The 26571-nt window shown below is 33.3% G+C and overlaps 1 protein-coding gene across 1 annotated transcript in view; it reads right to left on the bottom strand.

Moving 5' to 3' along the window:
- The window catches only part of LOC124353401 (lutropin-choriogonadotropic hormone receptor-like), a 210134-nt gene that overhangs the window by 21995 nt on the left and 161568 nt on the right, over positions 1 to 26571 (bottom strand). The window contains exons 13-16 of the mRNA XM_046803245.1: positions 6238 to 6312; positions 5277 to 5342; positions 4935 to 5003; positions 3476 to 3550 (exon numbers count right to left, since the gene is read on the bottom strand). Coding sequence (XP_046659201.1) covers positions 3476 to 3550; positions 4935 to 5003; positions 5277 to 5342; positions 6238 to 6312 — 285 coding nt within the window. The remainder of the gene's footprint in view (positions 1 to 3475; positions 3551 to 4934; positions 5004 to 5276; positions 5343 to 6237; positions 6313 to 26571) is intronic.

Raw genomic sequence — 26571 nt, 5'->3', positions numbered from 1 at the left:
TGTCTACATACATAATCCACAAATATGCTCTCATGCAATTTAAGGTAGAATTTCAATCCTTTTGATTCCAATGGAACTAGGTTGGGTTTATGTTCGTTTCATCCACGTTTGAATCATCTGTGCAAAAAGAAAATACAAAACGTGAAAGACACCATTTACATGTCCAGTCCCATGCAGGTTGCCTTGTATAAGAGGCCAGTTGTATTAGCTGCGCAAATAACACGAATCTGCCGTCATAATACGAAATGTTAGTGGCATTAAATATTGGTTCAACTGTGAACAAGAGAGGTTGTTCGTAAGTTTGGAGGATGCCGTAAACCTGATACAGTTAGCTTAGTAGGCGTTGAGTGGTTTACACGAAGCTGCCGTCACAATACGAGACGTTAGTGGCATTAAATATTGGTTCAACTGTGAACAAGAGAGGTTGTTCGTAAGTTTGGAGGAAGCCGTAAACCTGATACAGTTAGCTTAGTAGGCGTTGAGTGGTTTACACGAAGCTGCCGTCACAATACGAGACGTTAGTGGCATTAAATATTGGTTCAACTGTGAACAAAAGAGGTTGTTCGTAAGTTTGGAGGATGCCGTAAACCTGATACAGTTAGCTTAGTAGGCGTTGAGTGGTTTACACGAAGCTGCCGTCACAATACGAGACGTTAGTGGCATTAAATATTGGTTCAACTGTGAACAAGAGAGGTTGTTCGTAAGTTTGGAGGATGCCGTAAACCTGATACAGTTAGCTTAGTAGGCGTTGAGTGGTTTACACGAATCTGCCGTCATAATACGAAATGTTAGTGGCATTAAATATTGGTTCAACTGTGAACAAGAGAGGTTGTTCGTAAGTTTGGAGGATGCCGTAAACCTGATACAGTTAGCTTAGTAGGCGTTGAGTGGTTTACACGAATCTGCCGTCATAATACGAAATGTTAGTGGCATTAAATATTGGTTCAACTGTGAACAAGAGAGGTTGTTCGTAAGTTTGGAGGATGCCGTAAACCTGATACAGTTAGCTTAGTAGGCGTTGAGTGGTTTACACGAATCTGCCGTCATAATACGAAATGTTAGTGGCATTAAATATTGGTTCAACTGTGAACAAGAGAGGTTGTTCGTAAGTTTGGAGGATGCCGTAAACCTGATACAGTTAGCTTAGTAGGCGTTGAGTGGTTTACACGAAGCTGCCGTCACAATACGAGACGTTAGTGGCATTAAATATTGGTTCAACTGTGAACAAGAGAGGTTGTTCGTAAGTTTGGAGGATGCCGTAAACCTGATACAGTTAGCTTAGTAGGCGTTGAGTGGTTTACACGAAGCTGCCGTCACAATACGAGACGTTAGTGGCATTAAATATTGGTTCAACTGTGAACAAGAGAGGTTGTTCGTAAGTTTGGAGGATGCCGTAAACCTGATACAGTTAGCTTAGTAGGCGTTGAGTGGTTTACACGAAGCTGCCGTCACAATACGAGACGTTAGTGGCATTAAATATTGGTTCAACTGTGAACAAGAGAGGTTGTTCGTAAGTTTGGAGGATGCCGTAAACCTGATACAGTTAGCTTAGTAGGCGTTGAGTGGTTTACACGAAGGAGATCACGTACCAGAAGAATCAAAATTTAGGCTGGATTTCTTAAAAGTAAAATATTTACCCTTAAAGCGCTGACTTTTCGCTGTGCTTCAATAATGAGTCGGAATATGTAGTTTGAAAGGTCAGAGTTCTTACAAATATTTAATTTAATGTACCACGTGCTTAGATAAATCATCACTCGCATTATGCGAGGTGGCTCTACAGAGTTTGAACATAAACGTGACAATCTTCGGAGTTCTGGAAGCTGAACAGCGACAACAAGGCAGACCACCCATCTCCCTTTGGGACTATCTTATTGGCGGTTTCAGAGCCTTTCCTATCACATTACAAATTGTCGCGTAACACGCTTCACCGAGACTGAATGCCAAATTGCATGCCTTTAGCTACATGTATTACTATGCAATATTTTAAAATGTTATATAATTGTATTCAGCTCATTTACAATTTTATTTATTCTACTATTTTCGCCTTGCCACCGTGGTTATTCATAGAGCAATGTAATAATTTCACTAACGCTCTTCAAGATTGTAAAAATTCGCAATTCACCGTTTTCTTGCTAATTGTATTCTTTTAAGATTACGTTGAAACATTAATTAAAATCTTATCTCATTGATTTTAAAACAAAATATGAACAAACTTCTATTTTATAAAAAATGTATAACACTAAAAAAATGCTCCTCGTTTATTTAGCACACAAAAATTTAAAAGTAAATAGATTAACTCATCTATTTACTTTTAGATTTTAATCCAGTTGTTGCGAAAAAGTATTTTTTGAATTTTTTACCGGAAAGTAACAATTTGTTACACTTCACCCCAGTCATAGACTTCTCTCCACGGCAAATGCTTTCTTGTCAATTAGATTCCCTTTCGCTGCCTTCCGACCTCTAAGAACGGTTTCGTTCGTGTTCAAGGAATTGTCCTTTACTAGCATTATTTAAAAAAAGCGACTGTAGTTAAACTCAGAATCATCACAACATTCAACTAAATAGTGCTGAATCCACAGTGGTTTAAATTTTTAGATGTGCAACATTGTTAGCTTTTAAATTAATAGGCGAATAAAATTGTTTACTATGAAAAATTATTTTTAGTAAAATGGTGTATAATTTTAATAATAATAAATCTAATTTGTAAGAGATTCTTTCCGTTGCACTCTTTTTCTAAACGACTTATGTCACATTAAACAAGTATACCATAGATCTATAACAAAACTAAAATAAATACCTGAACAATAACGCATGTCAAATAGAAAGAGAAATTTAGATTATAACTATTAATATTACATCTCAATAAAATAGTCCAACCTTAGTTTGAATGTTTATGGAAGCTAAACTTAACCACCATATAAAACTTATTGAAGACTTTCATAAAGTCTGTTATATAATGATGAAATAAAATATAAAATTCGTTCCCCTCTAACGTAATATAGTGTAATTTCCAATCATGACAGGTGCTCCACTATACACACTCTTCCCAGTGTGTGAGATTGACCTTCCTTGAGTATTTCGATAGGCAGTATGATCGAAAAGCTCAGGAAAACGAAACGTTAGAGTTACAGAGTTTTTGTATTCAATCAATACCTCTGCTTTCGAAACACTGATACCATATGCAGATTAACAATAATAATAATAAACATTTCGGAACCAGTCACCGAATGATCTATTGTCTGTTTCTCTCTGGGAGTAAATTCTTGCACGCATACCCTATCAGCCTTGTCACAGATCACCCTACCAAATAAAAGACTTAATTTTCCCTATTTTGTTTGCAATGTTTTTCTACGAAAGCTAAAGCTTCAAAATAAGTAAATCCTACGATGGTCTAAAATAAAAATATACACTTAGACAAGTAATTTCAAACCGAATTTCACTTAAAGGTTGAATACGTTTATTAGAAAGTACTTACAAGTGCCTGAGACTTTGAAGACCTTGAAAGCAATCTTCGTGTAGCCTTGTGAGTTTCTGGTTTCCTTTCATCATCCTTAAGAACACCAATATTACATTTAATTATGGATAAAACATTAATAATTTCATTTTTTTCACTAAATACAATAGTAGCCTACCTCCTAACAACCGTTTGCTAATGACACAAATATTATAAACCAAATACAAGACTCCAGTCAGTAGTATATTATAAATACCTGGAAGAAACGAATAGTATTTTATTTAAAGTAATGGCGCATCTCAATATTGTTATTGTCGCTTTTGGTAGCATCAAAGAATTAAAAGGTAGATTCCAATTTTAATTCCTTCCCAGAACATTCATAATTTTTTTATAGTTTTAGAATATAGAATTTTTAAGTATAACATTTTTAAAAAGGTTGCAAAGGTTATGCGTCTCCTGCGTGTCATTCTTTTAGGACCTAACATAAGGATCTTTATAACTTTTGTCGACGAATTAGTAGCCCACCTTTGGCTTTCTATAATTATAAGTGTATTTAATTATAAGAATAATTATATGGGGAAAGAATTACAATACCTGCTGTTATGTATTAAATACCAATAAATTACATTACTGCATTTATTTCCCTCACATGTAAGAACGCAAACAGGATTATCTTATACATTATTTTGCCTTCGCGAGGATTTGAGTCAGCGAGTAGAAAGATAAGAGTTTCTGGAGGAAATATTAAGCTGAGTTGGGTTGTTGTTTCTCACATGTCGCTATGAAAATACAAAGGTAAGTTGTGCTACTGGATATTGTTTTCTTAGCTTTAGCTTGGTAAAGCTACCAACGTCTAAAGTTCGCACTAAATTGATATAATAAAGTTTGCAAACAAATTTTAGTTTTAAAGAATACAGAAATTATTTAACATTTAACTTGCGAGGTATGTGAGGAAATTCAAAACGTTTGCAACGTGAACGTTGGATAGTACCCCAGAGTGCATTGGGGGAGCGAGAAAAATTGCCATACCATGGGACCATGGGAAAACAGACCATGGGACGTAGTCACGAACATACTCTAGGAATTGAATGAACATTGCTTGGTTACAGTCAAGTGTGTTGGTTTCGTGTGAACTTAGACCGCGCCATTGTAGGGTATGTAAAAATCTCTTATTTTACCAGGCGAAATTAGGAATGAGAAGCCCTCTCTAACACTTAATACCGTTATATTCAATGTCATTATGTATATGGTGAGTAAGCAATTATGGGTAAGCGTTTAGGACAGATAATTAAGCGTTAGAGCGATAACTTGGTGGTTCTGATGTTTGAGTTGAAAGGAAGAATGAAGTATCCAAACTTTATGAACAAAATTATATCATAAAATACGTAAAAAACGTATTTTGAACATGTGGGAAAAATTTCCTTTTTTAAGAAGTCTGAACATAGTTGATTTAGGCTAATGATAAATCTTCTATACTCACAGTTTTGCTATCTGGGACTTGTCAAAGGCGTGGCTCTCTAGTTCCTCTAGGTCGTTGTAGTTTAGTAGCCTGAGAAAAAAAAAATTAAATGTGTATTCAAGAACTAAAGGAACATATAAAATGTAATCTATTACTCATTGTAATGAAAGCTATGATACCTGTGCGATGCAATAAGACAAATTTTAACTATTAATCTTTTATTGATTTCAAGCCTCTGAGCACAAAACCTAAGAGAAAAAGATTTGGAAAACGTATGAAGTTTTAGTTTCCATATCTTAGTATGTCTACTTTTTGCTGACTGCTTCGAATAAGTTTTAACACAAATTTATTAGTTATACTTACAGTTGTTCTGCTTTTAGCAAGACTTCTTTACTGCGAATCCTCTTGATATGATTATTGTCGAAGTCTCTAAAAAAATAAAATAAGTTAAAGGTCCTTTTCAAACAATATCTGTATTATATTTATATTAACCATCTACAAAATGAGTTCATAAATACAATAGAGATTTAAAACATAAGATTCACTACGTGGCTATATAATTTAAATTTTTCAAAGAAGAAAATGATTATATGTTTAGGTTTTATAACAAAATCTTTCCTAAAGGGTCTAATTGTTGTCGAAGAAACTTATGGAAGTACACATATATAATGGCGAATTTAAACCAGAATCTCTAATTCAATGAAGTGTGATTTCTACCACATTATATGAAATAGTGCATATTATAAGATTATTTTAAAATCAAATCTATATTATGCAACTTCTGATACAATGTTAGTGATGCAATTTTGGAAATAAGATAGATTTTGAAACTACACGCTTTACATGTGATTCTTTACTGTATGAAAGAAATATAGTGTTTCATGATCGGGTTTAAAGTATAATATGTTGTACAATATATGACCGTTACTAAAGCCTTTATCAGTAAATAATAAAAGTGGGTTTAAAATATGCCCTTTCAAATACGTATGTGATTTATAAAATCTCTTAAAACTCCATATTATATATTACATAGAAGAGTAAAAACCCACTTTTAGTGATTGTTGGTTTTTTACAATATCAAAAATATATACAAGTACAAACATTTCTAAAATAAATACATACATATATAAATATATGTTTTTTTAGAAATATTAGCATTGGTTTATTTTTTTATACATTTAAAGTCATTGATAGTTAAAGTGAGGTACTGATAATTATACAAAAATGGTGTGTCATATACAATTAGCGTTGAATATTGGATATAAAAGATTTTACACTATAACCCAAAAGAATACAAAGGTATAAAAATGAAAGATGGACTCACATCATATGTAAAGGTGCCAGTGTTTTTAGCTGACCGAGAGAAGGCACCACAGTTATACCAGTGTGAACGATACGTCTGAAAAAGAAAGTATGTAGTAAATATTTTTGAAAATAATATAAATCATTTAAATTTATGATTTCAACACCACAGCTTATTTCGTGGTTATAAGCAAAAGAATTCTGGCGTGACATTAATAAAAATACAAATATAATCATTCAAGCATATACATACATTAACCATACCTACAATGCTAAACGTCATCATTCAAATATTGTTTGATTCCGAAGTTACACTAGTATATCTTACAAAAACATTTTTCCCCATGCTAAACAAGACATATATTTTAAATTCGAAACATATTTAATTAAAAAATGGAAGAATAAATCCAAATATAGATAATTTCAATTTCAAGTTCAATTTTAAAAGTTTTAAAATACATAACAATATTTACATACAACATTGTGTATTGGGTATTTATGAATATATACATAATGAACCGATGAGTCACAAATCATATTCAAAAATATCTCATACGTTTGTTAACTGAACCTACGTTTCAATGTTGAGGGCTTTTTCAATAAAAGGTTTTACACATAATTTTTCTTGGCTGGATAAATAAATTTATTTTGTAATACTATGCTAATTGTACAAAATGGATTTTTTAAGCTATGCACAATTTTGAATATTTTGTACCTATAACAGTCATGTAATACACGTTAAAATGTTTTTAAGAAATTTGTATTGTGATAAATATTTTAAATTTCCTCTTGGAAATAACCATCATTCAGTTGTTATAAAGATTTGAATAAATTGCCATATTTCCGTGGAATTATATAGGTGTACGTGACCGGATTGGAAGTTAAGGGGGCAGCTGTGCTGAGTTTGCAGTTACGTATGCACGTCGTGTTGTTGCAGCGTTACACACTCCCTATAATTGGGCGTCACATTGTCGAACAGGGTATCTGTATTAACTAACAATGATCAATCAATATTTGAAGGGATGTGACTCCGGTCAAACCTAATTTTAAGAACTAACGATTAATTTGGACATCCAGATTGTATTCCTGTAAGTTCAGACGCATCATATATATTTTAGCGGCATGTTTAATTATAGTGTCGAATACATTTTTCTATTATGGGTAGACCTCTGTAGCTTATAATCTGGTATCGAGTTAAAGTTTCGCAATCGACACGTCCAGACAACCATTAGAATCAGTACTGGAGAGCTACTTTACAGGTTGACTTATGTCACCAGGTCAGGAGCTCGGCACGTGACAGGCTTACTTGTGTAATTGTACGAGAAAACGGCATTCCAGACACCTTCTGAGTGTAACAGGATTCGTAATGGCAGAAGTTATTTGCATTGAACACGTCCGTAGCGCACATGGATTGCCGAATGTAATTTTTAATTAAATTGAAGAAAAGACGTGGAGTCTAGAAGGAAAAATCAGTGTATTTATGTCCATATCAATATAATATTGGTCCTATGTAATGACCAAAAGTTTGGGATCTTTGCTAGAATACACTAACCACAAATGTATAATTTTAATTGCCTTACTGTCTGGTATTTAACTAAACTTAACCAATGAAAAGGTAATAGAAATGACTGAAAATTAGTATACTCTTTAAGTTATCATTTATTATTACATTAACTGTGTGTAAATTTCAATAGCCTTAATCAATTTCAATCCAGATTGAGGAAAATGAAGAACTCACTCCGCCGGGACTTGAATATGGATCTCTCACTTTATTGCTGTTTAATTATTGTTGTGTCCTGCTTAACTTATTGATACATAAAAACCTATTTACAATAAATGCATATTTTATATGAGTTTTATCTGTTAGATATCTGGGCATTACAATATTTATCTGTCTCAATTGAAAAATTGCTATAATGGTTCTTCAAATTTTCCATTGGGGTAATAAGTAATTTCAAGAGAGATTGACTTACTAAAAATACTTGCTCCTACCAGATATACGTAGTATGAACACGTCACATAAAGTATTGCGTAACATGCTTTGCTGAGATATCATGTAACATTTCAGATATATCATTCATTTTGTTCTCGCCATTCGAGTTTCGTAGCAGAATTCAAATAATGAAAGTTAAGGTAACCTACGGAGGGTACTACAACGCATGAGTGATCTGAAATTATATTTTTCAATGACTCGTAATATTTATTTTTCCTCTATTATTTTTTTCCCCTTTACTCTATGAATAAAACCGTCACATATGCTCATATCTCATTCAGTTGTATTCAGCTTGTTTACCCGTAAGGCAAATATAAAAATATTCGATAATGCTTAGCGAAATCCTATGAAGTGACATGCACTATCATCGAAATCAGTGTTGCTTATATAGAAATGAAGCTTCAGGGAACATGTCGTTTATATACATAATTTCATTTTCGAGATATCCTGCGGTCAGTTCGACAAACAGAATTGGAATATTTACATCCTGTCGAGGGATAGGCTTCGTTATAACTCAGCCAATAGTATAATCAGCCTGTTACAGGTGGGACTGGAAAATTTCATTTATGTTTTTATATCTACCGCGCGATGTCTTGAAACAGAAATTAAACTATCCAACAAAAATAGTTTGTGAAGTTAGTAAGAGTCATTTTACATCAAAAATAAAATCTTATTTATTACAAATTAACTGTTATTCAATAGAAGAGTTTTTTAATTTAACAATCAGGATAGTTTAACCAAATAAATTATGTATTTATCGGCGGAACCATGTTGGATGTGTAAATTATATATGATTATGTAAATAATGTAAATGACTGTACCTTATAATTATTCAATAGTAGGTTCTGTACCTATGTTTATTTTAGATTTTCACATTTTTGAAACAAGTTTGTCATTTATGAAATAAAAATGAAATATGCCTTTATTTAAGAGGCGGAGTTAGGGCTATTTAGCCCTCTCTACCACTCAACCTCAATAATTTAATATAATTTAATTAAAATTATAGGATTCAAATTAGTTATACACATAGTTTTAAGCAACAAAGTGTGACGCAATTCTGTACGTATATATACTTGTAAGAATAAAGAATATTTGAATCTTGAATTTATATACCTAAAATGTTGCAAGGAGTTATTAAAATGAGTAATGAGGAAGACTGAGTTTAATGATGTTCCCTGAGATTTAGCTGAGCGTTAGCGAATAACTACATTGGTCTCTTAGATAATCATGATGGAAACTACATAATAGCTGAATAAATAATTTTGTTAACAAATTGTCTACAATCACATGAGCTTTTAATAAGTGACACTTGGTGGAGTAGAAATAAATTATGATAGACTGGAGTCAATGTTAAAAGTCAGAGACAATATTTAACTTCCCCTCACTCTTACGTTGTATATCCTCGCTTGCTTACCGGAACTTGTATTTGAACACTAAAATAAAACCTGACTTACTTGGATAAAATGTGAATGTATCGCGTGACAAGATATCTAGATAAAGATTGTATCTGTACATTTTGAATTTGCATGAATAGAAAATAATTCTATGATGATGCATGTCCATCCATGCAATTTGGCTTAGAGCGTCATTGATTCTTATCACTCAATACGCTAACACATTTCTCTTTTGCCTTTAGGGCAAACATTTCATGTAAACATTTTTTTCTGTGTAAATGCTTGTCTGACTATCGTACGCAGGGCATCTAGAGAATGAAATGAGCTCTATGGATTTGAAATTTTGCATGCAACAGTAGCGAAGCCTGTTACGCAACACTTAGTGTTGTATACTCTTAAATTTTAACTTTGAGTTTATAAAAAACTCAACTTTGTAAAAAAACTTAATTTTTTATATAAATATGTTTGACAGAAACGGCAAAATACTATTGCATATCATTAAATTACAAATAGTAAGGGCTTGGTAGTGTAGACTTCTTGCGTCAAGTGAAAATTCCTGGTTCAAGTCCTCGAGGAGCAAATACAGCTAAGCGCACGACTGCATACAGCCAAAGTTTTACAGTTGTCAGTACAAAACATCGATCTGTATATAATTCAGACGATGGTTCAGTGGCCTTCAGTAAGTCAACTGGTGTATATTTGCAGAAACGCTTACAGCACTCCTCCACGCCATTTCTTGCCACCACCCACACTGACCCATGTTGCGGGTATAGCTACACGCCTCCTACTGTACTTTTTGTTAATACATCTTTCTTGCAAGTAAATTTATATATTTATTTATCTAACAAGCAGCTATTACCACTTATATACATAAATGTAATGAATATCAAAATCTTTTGAACTGGTATTTGGACTTCCAATCTCGTGTTTTGTTTAAACAAGTTGATTAACTCGTGAGACGTGGATGACACTGTATAAACTAAAATAATAATCCAAGAAATTCAGAGTTGTGTGGTGTAGTGGGCATGCTCGCTCAGCAAGTATATATCTGAATTCGAGTCTGAACATAGCAAGAAAATCCAACATATTTCTGAATTAGTCTTTTTTGAAACTAAATAAATCTATTAGAATCCGAACAAAATTTAATGATTTTAGTATATACAACATTAATAAAAAGGAAACTACCTCAAAACACGATTCATTACTTTTTGTTCAAGAAACACTAATATTTTGGGGTCCTACAGTTTCCTCTATTGGCCAATACCAATATTATTAACGAATCCGTTATAGCTGTCTTTGATAACCCCTGCAAAGTAGTAAACTTAAAATGACGAACTGTAGTTTTTCGGTTAGCCAGACAATTGTCAATTATTTCAAGAATTCCTGAAAATCTGCTATATTTTAACATGTAACATTTCTTTGTTACTTCAATTCATATGATTAAATAAATAACAATAATAGCTTAATAACATAAGCCGACATATCTTAGAGTTTATTACTTTTTGTTAAGAGTAGGCTATTATGAATGTATATTTCATATTGATTAACGTTTATACGAATTCGGAGAGCAAATGTGAGGACATCTTAGAGTTGCTTATAAAGAAAAATGTTACCTTTTCTGAGTTTACGAACTGGTTAAGCCATTGATTTAATATAAGGCAAAGTGATAGGAACAGTTTAAGAAAAAAAGTTCTAAGTTTATCCATGTAGAACAGTTAACCCAGAGCACTCAAGAGGTGATCTCGTATAAAACATGCAAAAAAATAAAGGGGATTGATTACAAAAATTATAACATAGCTACCATGGAAAAACTTTTTGACAAGCTAAAAATAATTGTGACAAAAACACTAAAAATGGACTATCATAGATTCAGGCGTCTGACCCATTGTTTAACCAACGGGACAAGGATATCAATACCTAACAAATTGTTTATAATTTAAGAAAAAGAAATTTATTAGACAGTATTTAATAAATTATTAATTACTTTCTTCGCAAAATTTTAAAAGTATATGCTAAGCAAAAATATTTATTAAATAATATTTTACTTTTTTCCTGCGGTCAAAAAAGTTTTTAACAATATTTATATATACAACAAAATTAAAAAATAAAAATGTAAAACCAAAACAAAGTTAAATTTCACCATTAATTTTATACAATAATGCTGCTTAAAATATGTACACTAATTCCTTATGAATAGGTGTTAAACATTTATTCAATATGAAAAATTGGATTTCATTTCTGTCGATAGTAGAAAGCGTATATCAGGTAATAGAAACCAAATTAATGGCATTGTACTGTATTATTATCAAGAAATGTTTAATATATTTAATTAGTATTTACTTATGCTTCATGGAATTTAAACAAAAACACTAAAAAAGCCAAAACACTCGGATACACATTCTAACGAAATTAAAACCGCCACAACGAGTGTTTTTGCCAGGCTTACAACAATATGCCGCCTCTCTTGGCTGGATCCCAACAGTCTTCTTTGCACCTCTCGAGTGTAGATATATCATCCCGACTTGTCTGAAATTGAATACAGTAAAATAAAGTGTATCACCTACATATATGAGCATCCCCAGATGTCCAGGAGAGGTCATAACTAACTGCAAATGTTGAGATGTGAAGGGAAAAGAGTTTATTGATGGACTGATGGGTATATTTTACAGCGGAGGATGGTTGTTTGTGTGGGTGCTCCTTATTGTTACAAGATTTTGCAAACCTGTATAAGGTGTATTGTTCCCTACCAGGCTTAATTGAAGGAGGGAAAAATAGAACTAGCATATTTTTCTTCTAAGTGTAAATGGCTGAGATATATTGCCTATATCTTCTCATGGTATTTTTTTTCTCTTACTGCCGTATTTATCTATCCTACATATCCTTTCACTCTGAAAGCAAGCCCAAAGGTACTTTTACTTCGTGCAATGGTGTTTTAATCAGAATCGGTACCTGTTGGGGGTAAAGATGTTGTATAAAGAGTCATCAAACATTTGATCATATTAAGAATGTGTGCTTCTGATGGAGAGTTTAATTAATACTTTACGTGATTTGATGTCACAATAACTTACTAGCGATGGTATTCCACAATGAGGCTGTCAAGTTCGAAATACAAGTATAATATAAAGTCATACTATAACTTATTCCTGTTTATTACTTATAAATTTGGAATTCCCCACAATGTTTTTGTTCCCCACCTGCCTACCTACTGGATTAACTACATATATGAGATAGTGTCATAATATCCGAACGATGGATATGGAACAGGTATGCGTTAATCCAAGAATATATCCTTGGCTCTAAGATCGCCGAATGTATTGGATGGACATTGGTAAAACATAATATTCTTGACAATTTGGATTAAAATATAAATGCAAAAGAAATTAAGACTGATAGCGTTGGATCCGAAGTACCATTACCACTAACCTGTAACAAGCTATATATGTATATGTAAACAAAAAATCTATGGCAAAAACTTTAATTCAGTGGAGTCTATTTAGTTTTATTCTAAAGACTTTAATAACTATTCTAACTTATATTTAAATATATTTTTCACTGTATTTATATTTATAAGTCGAAGTTACCTCTTCATAATCACTTACATTTAAAATTCATATTAATTTGGGCATTTAGTAATAATTGTATGACATTTGTATTTATTATAATATTGTCATTAGGTCTGAAAGAGAAAAAAATGTATTTGTTGTAGTTAAAAAAATAAGGCATTCATAAAATATGACAGATTATAGTTCTTGAAATAAGCAAGTTTACACATACAATATGGATAAGTTAATAAAACTCTTAGAGATATCAGATTATTTTAAAAATACATGCTTAAATAACAACAAAGTCACTAACTGAGTTGGGTCATGAATATTTTATTTATAAAAACGTTTATGATTACTCTAATTAAGACGTAATGTCTAGTATCAGAATTTTTGTATTTGCTATTCATTCATTTAAGAATTAAAGACAATTTTTTTCGTAGACGATGATAGATTTCCATTATTGCTGCAGGCATCTAGCTAAATTTAATTCTGAAAATGTGAAGTTTGATAGCGAGATGATGATTTCTATGAAAATGTAAATACGATGAGGAACAGATAATGAAAAGTCAAGCTTTCAACTGAATTGTTTGAAGTTACGGAAACTTCGTCCAAAATTAACTTTGTTATATCGATATGAATTCTGACTTTAATAAATGCCAGTTACAAATCTAATACCTAGTATTCAGATTTACTTTGTTATTTATGCAATTAAACCTTAATTTTAATGTCCTATTACCTTGATAAAAATCAAGAGAAAATACTAAGAGAAATTCAACATAAAATCATTTTTGCGTATATTGTATAGTAGTTTTTGTGTATAAATTTTACTCATAACTACTGTTTCTATACTGTTTTTCACACGATGGTCTTTTTTTGTTTTTGAAGATCAGAAATAAGTCCATAATATTACACAATATAAAAATATTGAAAAATATCTTACACTGATTAAAAGTATCGACGTTTCCCAGACTGGCAATAAAGTAATATAGTTTGATCTTATCTTACTTACTTTGTAAGGGTTCCCGGAAATTTAAACCCAAGATCTTTGAGTTAAAACGTAATTTACCTGTGGACTACACCTTAGTTAAGTAGAATGTTTTGTAAAAGTGATCCTCTATTTTTCTTCTTATCATACGCTATTAATTCTGTGAAAATCAACTATTTCCACTACATATTTTGGCATGGCCACCGTGAAATATTATTTTATCTTTTTAGGTTTTCTTCAAATGGCCCTTTCACCTGTATACAGTGACCCAAAAATAAAAGGTTAATTAAAACTATGTATGATTGTATGTATTTTAAATAAAAGTATAACTTTTGTGTACACATAATAAAATAATCATGCCATGATGTACCTGAATAAATAGTAATTGCCGAAATTATAAACTTTTGTGCAAACCTAACTATTCTAATAATTATGTTAATAAATATGCTATATGAGTATAAATAACATTTACAAATAAAGGAAACAATTACAAACTACAAATAAGAATAATACTTACTCATATGTTATTAATTTTTATAAACTATACTAGAAACTATAATTTAAGGATCTTGTTAAAAAAGGTATATATTTTGCGTATATATATACACACACACACACACACATATATGTATATATATATATATATATATATATATATATATATATATATATATACAGGGTGTATATTATGTCTGGAAACACCCAAATATATCCTTTAATAATTTAAATATAAATTTGAAACCTCTTACAATCGTGATAGAGATTGGGCATCTACTTTTTGGAACAATGTTTTGTTATATCACACCAACGGGGGACGTCCTGCCGAGGGTATCGTGAATATTCTTAATGGAAGCCTATACCTTGTGATAAATACCACAAAATGTGTTACACTAATTTTTTAGCATTTTTTTAAATGTTCAATTAAATAAAACAAAAATTTCATTTTAAGCTGGTTCTATTAGCACAAATTTGCCAGTTTTTATTACAGTACAATTATGGAAATACTTATGTTATTGATTTCTTATTACAAATAAAAAATAATGTATGCTGTTAGAAAAGTCTTACAACAAACGTTTTACCTGCATTTGGTGTCAAAGCAATTGTTCGAACTGTGTTCCTTCTACGGTTTGACAATGAGCCAATCTTGTGTAAAATGATTCGACAGAGTTGCCTAACATTTCTTCAGTTATCAAAGCAATCTCCTCTATAATCCTGTTTCTTAGGTCTTCCAAATTATGAGGCTTTCTTCTATAAACATTGGATTTTAAATGACCCCATAGGAAATAATCGATTGGTGACAAATCCGGAGATCTTGGAGGCCATTCGATTTCTCCTCTTCGGCCAATCCATTTATGAGGAAACCTTAAATCCAAATACTCTCTTACCTGTCTCCCATAATGGGGTGGAGCACCATCCTGCTGAAACCATACATTATCAAAGTATTCTCCTGATGCAATTTGAATAGCTGGGATTATTTCATTTTTGAGCATATTGTAGTAAAGTTCGGCATTTAAATTTCCATTGATGAAAAAGGGTCCAACAATTTTGTTACCTAAAATTTCACACCATACGTTCAGTTTTTGTGGTTGCTGTGAATGGGACTCAGTAATCCAATGTGGGTTTTCACTAGCCCAGTAACGGCAATTGTGCCTGTTAACATTGCCATTTAGGAAAAAAGTTGCCTCATCAGAAAATAGTATGTTGGTCAGAAAATCTCTATTGTCATCACATTTGCGCATCACAAGTTCACAAAACTCAACTCTTCTGTCGTAATCATCCTCACTTAACTGTTGGACTAAATGAACTTTAAATGGTTTGTATTTATTAATTTTCAAAATCTTACTCACAGACATAGGGTGCATATCATGTTGCTGTGCAGCTTTTCTGAGCGATGTATGTGGGTCTTCAATAAATGTTTGCAAAACATCTAGTGCATGTTCTTCATCTGTTGCAGATTGTATCTGTAGTGTATTTAGTGTGAGAAGTACTAAGTTGGTAGGTATCCATAGTGATATTTAATGTCTGCACCAGTGATGTTGGCAGTATGTATTGTCAGGCGATGTAACATACGATGTGGTCTAAAAGAATAAAGAATGCTCATAGGCTGCTCTCTCCTGTGACGTCACATCACGCCACTACCCTACAACCAACGGTCCAAAGCTGGCCAGCCAGCAGTCCACCCGGAGTCCACCACCAGACACCGTCATGTAACCTCCGCGTCCCGTCCGTTCCTTTACGAGCGGTCCTAGAGCAATGTTACTCTAAATGTGTAGTTTAATTATTCTTCCCGACCCATAGAGAGTACAGTGTCGACCCGCATACATTACAGTGGCGACGAGGGAAAACAACTGCAAACAGTGAATTACAGTGATTTAGTGCGGAAGGGCAACAAGCGTAATGAACAACGTGCAAATAACCGCGAATGTGCAAGGACATTCCGGACATTCCAACGGTCGGGAGTAGTAAGGTACGCCGATCGATATAAAACTATTCTTGGTGTAAGCAGCGCACAAGCTGATTTTAATCGTTGCAATTAATGCCGTTAGACGATTATTTTTACCGGGGACATTTTAAACAGTTATTACGGAGTGTACAAGAAAACAAAATGGCAACTATCGGGTCTATGGGTTATTTTGATAGTGCGGAAGAATCGTGGCAGTCTTATATAGAGAGATTTGAGTTTTTTATTGATTGTAATGATATCGATAATTCAAAGAAACTAAGCACTTTGTTGACAGTTATGGGTGTAAGGACCTATACGTTACTGAAAGACTTAATTACACCAGACAAAACCGTCTCTGACAAGTCGTACAAGGAAATTGTGGACACTATAGCGAATCATCTGCATCCCAAGCCTTCTTTTATCACGGAAAGATTTAAATTTAGTAGGCGGAATCAATTGGATCATGAAACGGTTAGCGATTATATTGTGCATTTAAAACAGTTATCTAAGTATTGTGAATTTGGTGATAAATTGCCAGACTACTTAAGGGGACAGATTAGTCGCGGGTCTGCGAGACCAACAGATACAGAAAAGACTTCTCGGGGAGGAGAACCTCACTTATGAAAAAGCCGTGCAACTAGCTACTGCAATGGAATTTGCTGAGAAGGGGGCGGCCCAGATGACAACTGCAGGAGGACGTATTCACCGGATGCAGAGCAGCGGGTCGATACCGAAAAGGACACAGGCGGCGAGCATCGCAGCGAGGACGGTCATCGGACGGCGGGAAGGCGCTGGGAGACATCACCTGCTATTGTTGCGGCAAGCGAGGATCACACACAGCATCGCAATGTCGGTTTCGTGAGTACACGTGTAATCATTGTAAAAAGAAGGGACACCTTGAAAGAGTTTGTAGATCGAAAAAATGATGTTAACAAACCTAATGAGAACAAACCAAATGTTTTTACAAATAGGTCTAAGGAGCTTTCAGCTAAAGGGAAACAGTTTTACAGCAATAAAAAGCAATATGTTTATAAAGGTAGGCAGCACTATGTAGAGGAAAGTAAAGAATCAGCAGAGTCCGGTTCAGATAATCACTGGAAAAATAAGACAATGACGATGTGTATGACATTTCCAATCTATTTACGGTTAAAGAAATAGAAACTAAGATTAATAAAATTGAGCCAATAACGGTACAGTTATTAGTGGAAAGTAAGGAAATTGTATTTGAAGTCGATAGTGGAGCTTGTGTTTCAGTTATGTCAGAAAAAGATTGTAAGACTAAGTTAGGAAATATAAACATGTATCCAACTAGCTTAGTATTAAGTTCATATACACATGAAAAGATCAGGCCTTTAGGTAAGGTTATGGTCAATGTACAACATAAAGGTAAAGAGAAACAATTAGCTTTATACATCGTAGCTAAGGGGGCTAATCCTTGTTAGGGCGTGATTGGATGCAAGCATTAGATTTACAGTTAGAGTGCTAGTAATGTAAACAATGTACAGTCAGCCGATCGCACGAGCATGGTGGGGGGTTGTGCCAACTGCAGGCGGCAGCGCGGCAGACGCATGCACGCCTGTCAGGTGGAAGCCACAACACACCTGTAGAGGTAAACAAACACAACATCTGTCAATCCGTCTGTTGTCAACAACAACAAACAAGTAGAATTACTGTACAATGAGTTTCCAAATGTATTTACGGATAAGTTGGGATGTTTCAAGGGTTGCACCAGTTAAATTAAAGTTAAAAGAAAATGTAGTACCAAAATACTTTAAACTAGGACGTTACCTTTTACACTTAAAGAAAAAGTAGAAGCCGAGCTGACTAGACTAGAACAAGAGAACGTTATTTCACCAGTAGATACCAGTGAATGGGGGACTCCCATTGTACCAATTATTAAGGCTAATGGGAAATATAAGAATTTGTGGGGATTATAAAATAACTGTAAATCCTTTCTTGGAGGTTAGACCGACACCCGTTACCGAAAATTGAAGAAATATTTGCCAGCCTACAAAACGGAGAAAAATTCTCTAAAATAGATTTATCTTCAGCTTATCAGCAGCTTAAACTAGATGTAGATAGTCAAACGTATTGTACAATTAGCAACACACAAAGGATTGTATGCTTACAATCGCCTATGTTTTGGTATCAGTTCAGCACCGGGAATATTCCAGAGAATAATAGAAACGAACATTACAAGGTATCCCGGGGGGTAACTGTATTTTTAGATGACATTCTAGTAACAGGTAAAAACAATGAGGAACACATGCATAGACTTAGACTAGTGTGTCAAAGACTTGAAGACAATGGGTTCACAGTGAGCAAGAACAAATGTAAATTTTTCTGTGACAGTTTAGAATATTTAGGTTTTGTTTCAGTAAACAAGGGTTGCATACCGCACCTAGTAAGGTTGAAGCAATTGTCAAGGCACCTGAACCTCAAAATGTGACACAGCTTAAAGCTTTCCTTGGTCTTGTTAATTACTATTCACGTTTCATTCCTAGGATATCCACTATTTTAACCCCAATGTATCAGTTGTTAAGAAAGGATACCGATTTTGTATTTAATTTAGCATGTAAAGAAGGCACTACAAGAGATTAAGCAAAAGTTAATCTCTGCTGAAGTTTTAGCGCATTATGATCCTGCATTACCACTAGTGGTAGCCAGTGATGCTAGTCCATATGGCATTGCAGCAGTTTTGAGTCAGATTCAATACGACGGTACAGAAAGACCTATATCATTCGCAAGTAGAGTGTTAAATAGCGCTGAGAAAAAACTATTCACAAATAGATAAGGAAGCATTAAGCATTGTATTTGGTGTTAAGAAATTTAGTCAATATTTATATGGTACACAGTTTTTGTTAAAGACTGATCATAAGCCTTTAGTGGCTATTTTTGGACCAAAGAAAGGGTTACCTGCTTTCGCAGGCCAGTAGGTTACAACGATACGATTTGTTAATTGTGTTCATTCAATGTGTTATTAATTGCTATATTTGATTTATTGGTTTTGATTGAAGTGTTTGTGATTTGTGTTAAATGATTATATTGAGTTTGTATTTTGTTCTCTATAATCTATACTTACAAAAATAAAAGAGTATAATGTCAATTTTCTTATTCATTGTAATTGATTTAAAAATTGGAGAATTGTAAAACAAATTGTAATTGATAAATTTCTAAAATTGTAGGGGACTTATGTATTTAAGGGGGAGGATTGTAGTGTATTTAGTGTGAGAAGTACTAAGTTGGTAGGTATCCATAGTGATATTTAATGTCTGCACCAGTGATGTTGGCAGTATGTATTGTCAGGCGATGTAACATACGATGTGGTCTAAAAGAATAAAGAATGCTCATAGGCTGCTCTCCTGTGACGTCACATCACGCCACTACCCTACAACCAACGGTCCAAGCTGGCCAGCCAGCAGTCCACCCGGAGTCCACCACCAGACACCGTCATGTAACCTCCGCGTCCCGTCCGTTCCTTTACGAGCGGTCCTAGAGCAATGTTACTCTAAATGTGTAGTTTAATTATTCTTCCCGACCCATAGAGAGTACAGTGTCGACCCGCATACATTACAGTATCCTACCCGACTATGGCCGATTACGTACACTCCCTGTCATTTCAAAACGCTCAATAGTTTTTGATATTGTTGAAACACTTATGGGATTCCTTTCTGGGAAAGTGTCATTAAACAAATTACAAACTTCCCGATAAGATCTTTGACGATCGCCATATCCTCGCATCATCAACAGAGTAATTCGTTCTCTTTCAGACAATTCCATTAAAATGCCAAAGAAAAACTGAACTACTGTAATTAGATAACTTGTTGACAGCAATGCTTCAGAGACACTGATTAACTCGACAGGAATGATATGACCTTTGTCCATTTGTAATTCCCAAGCTTAGACCTGTCTAGTGAAAGCTCCATGCTCAACAAACTGAAACCTGTAGACCAGATGATTAATAACACAATAATTTTTCTCATAGGCTAGTGACCTTTGTCTCTTTAAACCTTCCTGCTGACTGGAAAACACCAAGTACAGATTCATAAGTAATCAGAGAAAGTGACTCATAAGTTTTATTCATTGTAATAAAAACTGGTAAATTTGTACTAATGAAACCAGCTTAAAAATAAATTGTTTATTTTATTTTAATTGAACATTTAAAAAGGAGGTCAAATGATGATTTGCCGCGTGTTTATGAAGAAATATTTATAGGCGAATGCAACTTTTTCTAAAGGATTTTTAGATGAGAAATTGAATAAATTTCATCTCATAGCTGTATCTCATTTAGTTTTTTTGTTATACTACAAAAAACAGAAATAAAATAATGTTGAAAACACTTTTTTAAGGTTTAACGGACAATTATTTTGTTAAATAGGCATTGAAGACCCACATTTTTACAAAGAAACTTGTAGAAAATTTAATTCTGAATAAAATTATGTGCCACACGGCTATTAACAGCGAAGTATTAGTTTCTGGAATTTAATTTCACAACAAACATTCTACCAAGCAAGAAATTCCAAAGCAAAGGAAAACCGCATTTTAATGACATAGAGTAGCCTACACATAAGATTTATTAGGATGCAATTTAAATTAAGTTTTAAATAAATTATTATTTTTCATCTAAAGCTTATAATACTACGTACCACTTTCATAACAGGTGTTCAAAAATCAGTCCTTGTACTTCAATACACTTAGCAGCTCGCTTTCTGATTGATCGAGTTACCTTCCGCAACGCTGCACGATTGTTTTTGATTTGTGCGGCGGCATCTTCAATTCGATTTATTAACTCTTCACGTGTATTTACTTTTTCCTGGTACACCAGGTTCTTCATCCAACCCCATATACAGAAATCTAATGGAGTTAGATCTGGTGATCTTGGTGGCCAAGTGTGTGGTCCACCGCGACCAATCCATCGCCCGGGAAACTGCTCGTTTAAGTGCATTGTTACATTATGGGAAAAGTGGGCAGGGGCACCATCATGTTGATAAATAATATTGCACCTTGCTGCTAATGGAACATCTTCTAATAATAGTGGTAGTTGTTCTGTAAGGAATTCTAGGTACATGCGGGAATTTAGATGTCCTCGGAGAATGAATGGTCCTATTAATCGATCATGAATGAGTCCACACCATACATTTACACTAAATCTGTGTTGAAAGTTGCGCACGATTGTACTATGTGGATTTCCCTCTGCCCAAGTGTGTTCATTGTGAAGGTTGTTGACGCCATCTCGGGTAAATTGAGCTTCATCAGTGAATAAAATGGTTCTATGATGTTGACGGTTTCTAATTAACCCGTTGCAAAATTCCAATCTAAGAGGAGGATCTGTTGGTTGAATACTTTGAACTTGTTGTTTATGGTAAGGGAACATGCTATTTTAGCGCAAAGTTCTCCATACTTCAGACTGAGACACTGCGAATCGCCTAGAAAGACGCCGTGTACTGACACCAGGACTGCGTTCAGTAGCCATGATTATAGCCTCTTCCATATCTACATTATTCTGGGCAGGGCGATCCCGATAATTATTAATACTAGGAAGTTTACCTGTTACTCTTAGGGTACGAAATGATCCACTGATCGTTTTTGGGTTTGGAACTCTGCGATTAGGAAATCGTCTTCGGTATTCTGCAGTAGCAGCGGTTGCACTTCCGTCACAAACGCCTAAGACAAATACCATGTCGGCATATTCTTCCGTTGTAAATAACAAAGGCATTGCAATTGTGATAGTAAGTTACTTTAAAATATACTTCACTAACAAACGAGTAGTAAATTAATTGTATTAAATTGCACTCATTAAACTAGTACAGAATTGGTAACAAATAATTTGGATTCCTCAATAAATTGCAGTGTATTGTTGAACAGCTGATTTGTGATACCAACTTATAAAAACATAATTTACCTTCTGTAAAGCTAACGTGACAAAGATATGTAGGTACATGATGTAACCATTTGGATAGTCCTAAAAAGTAATAGTATTATTGTTTTTTAGTTGAGCATTAATCCATTAAAATCGTATTTACAATTGTATGCTAATCAATTATTTGTGTACCTTATATCATTACATTACGGTGTTTATTTACTAAATACGTATTTCTTGCTTGGTAGAATGTTTGTTGTAAAATTAAATTCCAGAAACTAATACTTCGCTGTTAATAGCCGTGTGGCACATAATTTAATTCAGAATTAAACTTTCTGCAAGTTTCTTTGTAAAAATGTGGGTCTTCAATGCCTATTTAACAAAATAATTGTCCGTTAAACCTTAAAAAAGTGTTTTCAAAATTATTTTATTTCTGTTTTTTGTAGTATAACAAAAAAACTAAATGAGATACAGCTATGAGATGAAATTTATTCAATTTCTCATCTAAAAATCCGTTAGAAAAAGTTGCATTCGCCTATAAATATTTCTTCATAAACACGCGGCAAATCATCATTTGACCTCCTGCACACAATTTTTGGTGAAATCTTCAATTGGCCATAACCCAGTAAGGAAGCATTTCCGGACCCATGTTTATATGAACTTTTTTCTTTATTTTTTATAGTACAATCAGCTCAGAAAGTGCCGGTAACACTAACCGAATCACCCTGTATATGTATATATCATGTACAGTATCAATATATGTTATGTATATACTGATTAATTCAATGCAAATCTCACAAACACTTCAATACACCTATGCATCCACTTCTAAAGCATTCAACATATTCGTGTTGGGCACTAAACAAAAAGGAGCTGAAGCCTGACCGAGGCTTGACATATTTATTTTTAATAATTAACTATATAAATATTGTGAATATTTATTTTAATAGTTATTGTTTATATTGAGTATAGTAAACGTGTTTTGAGACGTTGTTAAGAGATTCTTACTTCAATTATCTTATATAACACAATCAATATTGATATAGAATTTTCTGAAGCGAGAAAGAAAACAATGTATCGATTGCAGAGAAGTGTTTTTTAGATCAACGTCGGCAAAGGCATTAGTTATTAATAGTATCAATAAAGTAGTCATTGACTTGAAATTGGTTCCTCGAGAATAATGCCGGAAGCTAGGAGCTCCTGTATCCCGTGAGCTAGGGATACGTTTGGCAATCAATTACGAGGGTCAACTTCTACCTTGGACTATCCTCTATATGCTTTGTTTCGTAGCCTTTTCACAAAATTGAAGTTGTCGAAAAAACTATCAAGTGCTTAAAATATAAGAATATTATCATAAAACTTAATACCGCTGATATTTTCTTAAAATAACTCACACGAAGTAAATAAAAAATAAAAGTTTCCTACATGCATGTGGACACCAAAATCACTAATATCGATTCGACTGTTTCACCCACCTTTAGTGTTACCTGATCGGTTGCTACTTAATTGATTATAATACAAATTAATGATACCTTACATTTTTATGACACCTTTTTGATAAAAATACACAACGTACAGGAGACATTGCTCTCTACCTATTTGAGCACGTTATTTGGAGTGATTATCACTCCACAAAAATGTAGGTTAATAATTTCTATTACTAAGTTTGTTTTGAGAATAAACAAGATACGAGTGTTATTAAACAAACGTAAAAAGGCATTGTTTGACAATATATATGACCATGTGTTCATGGAAGGTGATATTCTACAATAAGGGCGAAATTTCTCATTTCTATAATTACGGTAGCATTGATTTGATCGTCTAGAAACAGAAAACTTATTTAATAATCATAATACTGGACAATTAAACTTGTTCAACTGAAATTGTGCTAATGTACCAAAATAGAGTTTTATGGATGTAAAGTTTAAACGTTACTTCATTAGTTTAATATAACCAAGAAAACATAATACTCATAAACATCTAATGTACTAGTTTTGCCACCAAAATTACCAACAGTTTCGTCCGTAATCGTTAAGTGAAAAATTTACTTTAACGAATTATTGACTTAAAGAAGTTTTGTTTAACATATTTTAATATTATTATAATATTAATTAATTATTATATTTTATTATAAGTTCCCATGCCTGTCTGAAGAAAGTGTTGCAAGAGTTATTTGCCAAACCTAGAACGTCAAAGAAAATGGGTGGCTATAAAGTCCCGGGAGCCTTGAGTTCGTGACAAATACAGTCATCATTACTTCCATTCCGCGACTTCAGTGGCTTAGGAAGTCTAAGTAATGGCCTAAGACTGTTCAGTAGTTCAAAGTTCACTAGTGGCAATTTATTCTGGTGTTTCAATACACCATCTTTTCAATTACGTCGCGCTTATATTTTATTGGATAAGGCAACACTATATTAAAAGTTATTAAAATGATTATCTGGAAGGCCGTAACAGTTTTTAAGATAGATATATTTTAATTTTATATTTTCACAATTATGTTTCATTACTATTATAGGAAATATTATAGCTTACATTCATACCTGGGAGAAACGCTGAAACATATAAAACAACTGATAAATACGGTTAAACTCGAACATTTACTGTATTTACAGAACGTAAACAGACTGGTTTTACTCCCCTCACGGTTGTCAGCCAGTAATCGGTAAAAAATCTCAACATTAAACACAGATTATAATTCAGGAGCCAAGAGCCTTGTATAAGCACACAACCTTGGCTTTATTTCCTCTAAGAAAGGAATCGATCATCAGCCGCGCTAGTTTTAATGAGGTTGAACGTTACGGGAGTTAAGATATGAAATAATAAATGGATCATATTTTTTAGCTAACCATGTACGGATACAGTGACGATTTCCAGTCACTTTATCTATTTGTCTGATGTATTGTCTGATGTATCTGACTTTCAGTTGTATATGTATTTAGATAGAACAAAAGTTGAGAAAAACGTTAGAGTTTCAGATTTTTAACCCTTTCAACACCCTGCTATTTTGACCTCCTCAAAAAGTACCATGGCTAACAATTTCTTTCTTAGAAAAATTTCTGTATTCATTTTAAGAAAACCCAGGTTGTATACCTATACAGTGAAAATTGCTCTGGGTCTCTGTCCTATTAATTTATAGTATTATGTTTATGATATACCAAGACTATTGAAATGAGAAATGAAATTTTGGCAACTCTTGTATTATTTCAAGTTATTGTTTTTGAATTTTGCAAGTTGGGTAGTGGCGTTTGTGATAGTAACTTACGAGAACTAACACTGATAAAAGAAATAATAAGGTACCAAAAATAAGATGTTACATGAAACATATTTCGTAAACATTTGTCTTTAAAGGAGATAACGGCCATTTATGACCCATATGGGTTTAGTTCTCACCTTACAGCTTTATTCATAGTTTTATTTTGTGTGCAATTTTATGCGAAATGTTCGATATTAATGACGTTTGATCTCGGCGTCACTTCCGCAAAAATGGAAATCGCTATTGGTATTTTTCTATACCTCTTTTTTGTTGGTTTTACAATTCCATTCAGTTTTACGTGATGTTACGTAGAACCAGTGCAGTGGGTTTTAGTTGGATTGAAAATTGTGAGTTTCGGTGTTATAGTTGTCTAAGATTATTTAACTTATCTGAAAATAAGAAAAATGCAAAGTACTAGCAAGGACCCCTGGTTTTCCACACAATTTCGTAGGATTTTCACGTGTATGAGCGCTTCTGGTTCGAGTGAATTATATTTCTAACGTCGAAATTGAGTGTGTCTTTAGCTACGATAAAAATTTGACAGAAAGTGTATATTATTGGCCATTTTAATTTACTTAGTGTTTTTGTATGTCATAGTTTATTTTGCCTTGCTACCACAATCAAGAAAATTACTTACACAGGTCTAAGAAGTCTGCCAAATAACAACTAAAATAGGTTTTGTAGCAATCTTTAAATTTATATTAAAATATAGATTAGTACATTTTCTTTAGGTATCTGTACTACAGTACTAATCAAGTATGGCATACTTAATATTTGGTAAAAAGTGCAGTTAAAAGTATATTTTATCAAAACCTTTAATGTTATTAACTGGATATTTTCATTTATGTATTTTTATATTATACAATATAAAACAATCATATTC

This window comes from Homalodisca vitripennis, chromosome 1, assembly GCF_021130785.1.
Source record: "Homalodisca vitripennis isolate AUS2020 chromosome 1, UT_GWSS_2.1, whole genome shotgun sequence".
Classification (NCBI taxonomy): Eukaryota; Metazoa; Arthropoda; class Insecta; order Hemiptera; family Cicadellidae; genus Homalodisca; species Homalodisca vitripennis.
This window is presented reverse-complemented; position numbering and strand designations above follow the sequence as displayed.